Source organism: Sphaeroforma arctica (genome assembly GCF_001186125.1).
Source record: "Sphaeroforma arctica JP610 unplaced genomic scaffold supercont1.558, whole genome shotgun sequence".
NCBI lineage: Eukaryota > Ichthyosporea > Ichthyophonida > Sphaeroforma > Sphaeroforma arctica.
Window position 1 is genome coordinate 17948 of NW_014040000.1, and position 7922 is coordinate 25869.

General features: G+C 43.1%; 1 protein-coding gene across 1 annotated transcript; it reads left to right on the top strand.

The window, feature by feature from the left end:
* Positions 1-2009: 2009 nt before the first annotated feature.
* SARC_07223 (hypothetical protein) lies at positions 2010-5158 on the top strand. The gene is made up of 2 exons (XM_014298843.1): positions 2010-2862; positions 3755-5158. Exons 1-2 carry the CDS (start codon positions 2081-2083, stop codon positions 4701-4703), a joined length of 1731 nt encoding a protein of 576 aa, XP_014154318.1. The 5' UTR covers positions 2010-2080; the 3' UTR covers positions 4704-5158.
* The last annotated feature ends 2764 nt before the right edge of the window (positions 5159-7922 follow it).

A 7922-nucleotide genomic window follows, 5' to 3' on the forward strand; every position in this document is an offset into this window, starting at 1 on the left:
CACTAGTGAAGTACTTTAGCTGAAATACTAGTGAAGTACTTTAGCTGAAATACTAGTGAAGTACTCTTTAGGCGAAAGTATGGGATATGTGTGCGCCCACTGGTAGAAAAGAGATGTCTCTGTATCATCTACTGGTGAAAACTGATAAGTAAATATATAGCACAATCATTGCCGGTCTCCGATCATCCAACTACATACATATTCACAGTGTTCGTTTAAGAAAAACCCCCCACGAACAACATAAAAATATTGAGTATTTATTTATAAAAATAAGCGAACGTAAATTAAGGATACTAAAATTTAATAGTTAATTTCAAGATGACTCAAAGCGTGCAAATACGGTTATACGGATACCATCTCTATCTCTCTCTCCCTACTACTTTAGTAGAGCGAACCAATTGTCAATTGAGGACAAAGATATGATGTGATCTCTGTGACATACAGTCAATCAAAAAATGAGAATATCCGTGAAAATCTGTTTCATTTTAGCTATATTCAAGGCGGCAGTGCATTTTAACTTTTTTAAGCCACCCTGAACAAAACGGGTCAATAAATATTAATTGAATTCATTAATTTTTTAATACTATGATTTAATTGGAAAATTTGTTATCGGAATCACTGAAAATTCTACCAATCATATTACTTTTTACGAACGGAAGAACACTAAACCCAAATCTTAAAAAAGCCAATCAAAAAAGTCAGCATTCAGCGCAGGTTTCAAGTGCCTTCAACAGCAACTGCTTCCATCAGATTTTCATTTTTCACTTCTAAAAAAACCCCCCAGTCTATAATCTCAATACGACAAGCTGTATAAAAAACGTGGGGCCTGGGCCTGGGGCCAGACGAACAGAAGGACATGACGAAAACATTTGGGAACAAAATATGTATAATTTAGAGGGCTATGGATTGGGCTCTGTACGATACATTGCCAAATTTACTTGTAACGTCCAAAAATCCCTTTTGAGTTTTTTTTTTATCATTGAGAGCTATGTTTCCCCCCCCCCTTTTTTAGTCAATTTGAGTGCAAACTGGGTGCAATGATAGTTCGAATTTTACTCTACTCCGGCGATCCGGGACCTATTCCTCTCAAAATGGGAATATTTTTTTGGTGAAGCGGGGATACGGGATTTTTAGGATTTTGTGTCGATTGCCGAACACCCGAACCCGTCTGTTGGACCACCGCCCCCTGGGGAGCTGAGGGCGGCATGGCAGTGAAGGCTGAGAGGGAGGGGGGAGGGTTAAAAAACCGCTGGGCGCTGGACAGGTCAGTAGGACATTGGAAGTTCCTGGTGGTAAATTGGCTGCCTGTCTGGAACTCTGGAGTCTGGAGTCTGGGCAGTGGGCAGCGTAGAAATAAAATATTCACGCGAATGTTGACCAATACTATAGCCCAAATCTATATTGTTTTCGTCGTTTTCGTAAAGGTCGACGTTCTTGCCCTCTTGGAGCTAATTTCATACAAGCCAAACTCCCAGGAGTCCGGGACTCCGGGGTCCAGGGTCCAAGCCCAAGGCCCAGGGTCGGGTTATCAGGGAGTCAGGCCAGGGACGGGTAAATAGGGCAGAAAAACCAGAGTATTTTAGAACATGCGACATGTTGCATATTTAGATTGCGACGACTCGGGAGTCGGAAGTCGGAAGTAGGATAGCCAAACTCTCACAAGTCACAACGTCAAAAAATGATGTTGACGTGGATTGATGACCCTGTTTTCAGGCTGACAACTTACAAGTGACAGGCCCAGTGGCCCAGTGGCCCGCCCACAGCCCCACAGTCCCACTCACTCCCACAGACCCACCACCGCCTCACAAGTCTCAGCCCAATCTTTCACAGTTTCAGACCCCCTCTAGAAACTTTATCCGAGTTAGGGAAACACATCTTCCCCTGTGAGGTTGTGTGCGTCGAATTTTACCTCTTGTTGCGTCCAATACACTCACGAGAAGCTTTCGTTTATATTTTCTTATAAAAGTACCTATTTTTTAAATGCAAATTGCATGAGCTTCAAAAAATCATATTAATACACGTATCTGAAGCAAGCTAGCTGCTGCAGGTTGACTATATCAACTATCTATAATATAGAGCAATGTGTATAGAACAATCGAGAATAGTGTCAACAGGTGGGCTTGCTTCAGTGGTGGAAGCTACGAGCCTAAGCTCACTCACTATCAACCCCCTTCAGAACCGCACGCCAGGTGTACCAATTATAGGGTCTGAAAGGTATGGCAAGTCTAAACATGTACGGGCGACACAGGCGAAGTCTGTATCCCTAGACCACAGTAAAGAAAGAGAAGCACCCTTGGCAGATTTGTTTGACGGTAAATGCGGTGCACTAGCCCACTCAGAGATGGGTCTGTGTGAAGACTCTCGTGAGGAAAAGTCAAGTAACAAGTTCGGTAATAGTTTAGAGTTAAGAAACAGTTCAGAGTTGAATGGACCCCTTTCTACTAGAATATTACACGGGAAGACAGAGAGGATAACAAGTACTTTTGATGCGGTGTGCACACGCCCGGATTCGGGTACATGCGATATACGAAATACCAACCGAACACTTTCACATATACGAGACTCCGTGGTGTTAAAGAACAGGAAACTCGCAGTCATTCCTAGCGATTCCGTGAGAGACGTACACACAGTAGTGGAATTGAATCTGCGGCGCAATCACTTGCAGTCGTTCACTGGATTGTCACGTTTTACGAGTCTCAAAGTGCTGCATTTAGCTTCAAACAAACTCGAAAGCCTCGATATACGCGTGTGCGAGCTCAGCAGCCTCGAACATTTGTTTCTGAGTGACAATCTCTTGGAAAGCTTGCCCGACGAGATTGGACAACTTGTAAACCTGAAAGTGTTGAGGCTGTGTCAGAATAGGTATGTTTTCTCAATGGATACATCGGGAATATAATCGGGTCAGAATCGTGTAATCCTGGTTTTTACTTGAATCTTAAAACGCCTGTTTGAGAATATATTTATAGTTTATATGCCATTATGTACTTGTAATGGATTTACCTACGCGTCGTAGTGTAGATATATTTACCGTTTGTATATTTACTCGTTGTGTGCGACCGGTGCGGTGCGTCCAGCGTAAATATATTTTGGTTAGTATTAGAATGCTTAGAACACGCAAAATCATGGAAGCGCAGATGTACATCCTATATACTATAGCATTGTATTCTTTATTTGTAACCTCGATGTGCGAATGCGAATATGTTAGCATAACATTTTATGCAACTGTGAGTTCTGTTGGTGTCAGTTTACAAATTAATTTGAGCGGTAAAGCGTGTAGCTGTTTCGTTCTTAATCAAAGAATATTCGGGATGAGCGAACGAGGCCGGTCATTTTTGTAGTGTTCTATCGCTACTAACAGTGAATACACACACACGATACATTCACTTTTAAACGAACATAGGTATCAGAATGAGTGAAGTCTCGCGTGCTGTATATGAGTACTTTTTTTGCCTTCACAATGCGTTGTCTGACTTGCGTTTTTGAACCACTATAAGTAAATTCTTGAAGAAACGCTTGCAAATAGCACCAAGTCTGTATTTCATTATATCTGTTGTGCGCTATGTCTGGCGTTTATTGTGTGCTTGGCACCTACTCGTGCGTTCTTCAAGTGCATTGACCGGGGTGTATTTATAACAACCCACCTGTGCTTACATATTATTTTTCAACTGTTGTAACTCGCGTCGGTTCGTTTGAAGTTCATATACATGCAACTCTTAGCTAATAGTAGATTTATCAAATATTTTCCGTCTTTCAGATTAAAATCAATTCCGGATGCAATCGCCAAGTGCACTCAACTGCAAACACTGTCTCTGGGGTCCATCTTTGGTGGGAACAATCTCAGAGTACTGCCAGACGCGATGTGTTCACTGCCTGAGCTGGTAGAGTTGGACGTCTCTCGTAATGATATCGAATATCTCCCTAGAAACATTGGAGATCTACCTAAATTAAGTATACTCAAGGCCGCTCATAATAAGTTAAGAAGGATACCCCCTTCCATTGGCCAGTTGGAGCAACTGTCCTCATTGGATCTCGCCCACAATGCTCTGCGCTCACTCCCAGCGGCTTTGGGTTCACTGAACAAAATGGCTATGTTGAATGTGCAGGATAATCAACTGACACGCTTGCCCGGCGAGTTAGGCTGGTTGGCGACGTCAACATCTCTCTTCATATCCGGGAATCCGTTCACAGGAACACGTACCCAAACACAAAGCACAGCACAATACAGACCGAATACTATGCAGCAGCACATCAACGGTTTGAGCCGCGGGGGCACATCCACTACGTCCATTGCAACCGTGACAACCCACCAAGAACGTGTGCACCCCAGGGGTTCTGTGTACGAGGACGGCTACGACAGTGAGTATGAGCCTAGCACCGAAGTGGAGCCGACAGCGAACACGAATGTCTGGTCCAGGAGGGGGGAGAGTTGCGTGCCCACGCTGCAGGAGATGTGTGGCGAGCTGATACTCACAAAGAACATACCAATCGACCGCAGGCACATCACCCGTGACCTGGTGTCGTACCTCAACCTGGCCAAGAGCTGTACCGGGTGCAAGCAAAAAACCTTCAGACGGGACAAGCGCGAAGTCTGCCTCAAGAACTTACACGGGCATACGAGTGTACCCAGTACCGTGCGGCTGTGCAAGGCCTCGTGCGCTATGAGCTGTAGCCCAGACACACTCAAGATTGCGCTGAATTGGTAATCATCTAGGTCCAACCCGGCTCGATTGACCGAATCGCGCCCAATGAAATGGCGTGGTCATGAAGTCATATAAGCCTTTTGATCAGTGAAATGTCGGATGTAGTTTCAAACATACGGCGCTGGGTGAGACTGAAATTAGGCTGAGAGCCCTTTGTACTTCACGGAAGATTAAGGGTTGGATTTTTCTGAAATAGCTGTGCGTGTTATCATTTGATCATGACGAAATTTATGCACAATACCATGCAATTATAGCCGCCGGAAGAATATCAACAGTAAGTAAATAGAATATACAGTAGAGGTAGGTTAAGCTACCGTACTACAGTGTCGATGTGGGCTGCTTGCGAAACGAATCGGTTTCCGAATGAGTCTGCAATCGCACAGATATGCTAGTGTGAGAATTGTGAATGGACAATCTTCGTTAGCAAAAAGTTCCATGAATAATTTAAAGTATAGGTCAAACTACCGTACTACAATACCGAATGTGGCGGCTTGCGAAACGAGTCAGTTTCCGAGTGTGCCTGCAATCGCACAGATATGCTAGTGTGAGAATTGTGAATGGACAATCTTCGTTAGACAAAAAGTTACACGAATAATTTAAAGTATAGGTCAAACTACCGTACTACAATACCGAATGTGGCGGCTTGCGAAACGAGTCAGTTTCCGAGTGTGACTGCAATCGCACAGATCTGCCACGGCCCATTAAGTGGCCGTGTGGTGGGATGATCATCAGTAATAAGTTGTACGAATAAAACACAGTACATATCAGGCTATCGTAGTTCAATACCGAAAAAAGCGACTTGCCTAGCAAGTCAGTTTCCGACTATGCCTGCAATCGCACAGATCTACCAGGGCCCTCGTCTAACTGGAGGGACAGGTGCGATAGTCAGCACAACTATGCAAATATCATCTCGTCTTTTGCTCTATTTACTGAGTTAGTGATAGTGTGGTCCATGATTGCTCCTAGCCTGAATAACTACAATGTTCATTCGAATTATATCACGCATATTACGAAATGGGAATTGTCTTTTATTTTTATACAAAACCGAGCAAATTTTAATTTGGCTTCAATTTGGATGGTTTGATGGATGACAATATCCCCCGAAGAGCAGGTGACAACCGAATGGCTCGAGGCCAGTGCGCATAGCAAAAGCGCAATTTTCAAATTCACCACATACATACTCTCTGATGCCCCTAATAAGACTTTGATACAACTCGAGATGAATTGTGTTGCGTATCACTCCCAAAGACTACCACAAGGCAAATTCAATCACGTCGGCCGTAGTGCTTGCTAAACCGCTGTTTTGAGTGCTTAAATGTCATCGTGGTGGAGTATTGCTACTGCACACCAAACTGTAGTCTTCGCAGTTTCCTTGTATGAATAATATTTTATGTCACATTTGTGCTTCTTCTAAGCGGGACAGTTACACAGTGACCATGTTTACGTCCCTTGATCTCTGACCACACGGAGTTTCTTTTCCAGTTTGCCAGTTTGTTGGTTTGTTTTCTTAGCAGTCCCAATGTATGGGTAGCATTCACATGGAAGTTGTGGCTTTCCCAATATATATTGTGGGTCAATTCTCTACCGAGTGTATATTATATGTTCTAGGCGGCTACTATTCATTGCTCTTCCTGTAAACCGAGATCTTTCCTCCTGTTGCGTGAATCACAGGTATTTGATAACAAAACTGAGGTCACTCGAAAAGTAACATGGAACAAATAATCCAGGATAAGGAATCATTTAAATCGACCGGAACAATTCGACTATGACCCCAAGGATACTGGATCACGACCTGGCGCACTAGGGTATACACAATCAATCGCGCTATCGGCGCAGAGATCGTAAACTAAATGCATGCTTACAACGGAATACTGAGCTGTATGTTCAGACACGATGTACGCGTAACAGATATTATTTCAGTGAACACAAATCTCACCTGAATATATGCGTATTTGTGCGAGACCTCGCGTGCACTTTCATCTCAAACAACTTGAATCGAATAAGCTGAGGGTGAATGAAGGGACGAAGAACTTACCAGGAATGACAAATCGATGTGTGTCGCATTTAACCCTGGCGTTGTGGTACTAAAAATAGCTAGGGGGAAGGCCTGAAAAAATCGTGTGAGGCAAACTCATTCTGTGCCGTGTACCACTACCGAGTAGACATAAGCTTCACTACACTATAAAGCACACCGCATAGTGCTTAGAGAGTATACATTATATCGGTTAAGATGTGGTTAAGTTTTTCAAATCACCGACATCAAGTTTGCTGCATTCAGAAGTAGATCGACGTACCTCGTCGCGCAGTGCGAATCGTTCCGGAACTGTGAGAAACTTCTTTCTATCACCTTTCCGATTGTATTGTTTCCTGCTATGCATGTTATGTATCTCCAATGAAGTGTTGAACCGAACCTGTTGCATCAGAATGAATCTGAATGCATGAGTTACAAAGCTTCGAATTATGTAGGCGATTTAAAAATCTGGGCATTGGAGGTGTCGCAATTGGCTCCACAGACGAGTTTAACTATGACTACATGCAGCAATTCAAAAACACCAGATAAAAATTGAAATTTCAGCGGCAATATGAAAGAATAAAATAAATGAAACTCAAATGTACATACTCTCCCTTTATCACTGTTCCGATTCCAAAACCCAGCCACAACCTGTGCGGGAAGAAAATCGATTGAAGTCAATTGTAAGCAGGTGTTATGGTACCGGAAGTATAGGCACGCACAACCTAGTGTCTAGGCGAGCCTAGACTTTTGAACCCATTTTGGGCGTGCGATATCATGGTCCGCCACGCGACCAGGTTCGATTCCACTGTGAAATAATGTACACAGTCTGGAAGTGGTTCATACAGCGCCGAGCCTTAGTCTCATGTGGACGAGACGGCAGAATCGACCCACACATAAAACACACTTTGCATACCATAAAAATATCATAATAACTCGTGAGAAATATTTATTCGTATGTCGAACGAGATTTTCCCTCACATCGAAGCGTCGCACACTATTGGTGCAGATGAAGCAATTGCGATGTTTGTATCTAGTTTATATGCACTTTCAATTCAGTATCAAATAATGGCACGAATTTAGCAACAGTCATGATTTTGTATTTACGAATATCTAGATCTCAATTCCGTGATATGTATTGGCCCAGGTATAGTAGCTAAGACGAAATTACAATACATACATATACATATAAATATACATATCCATATACA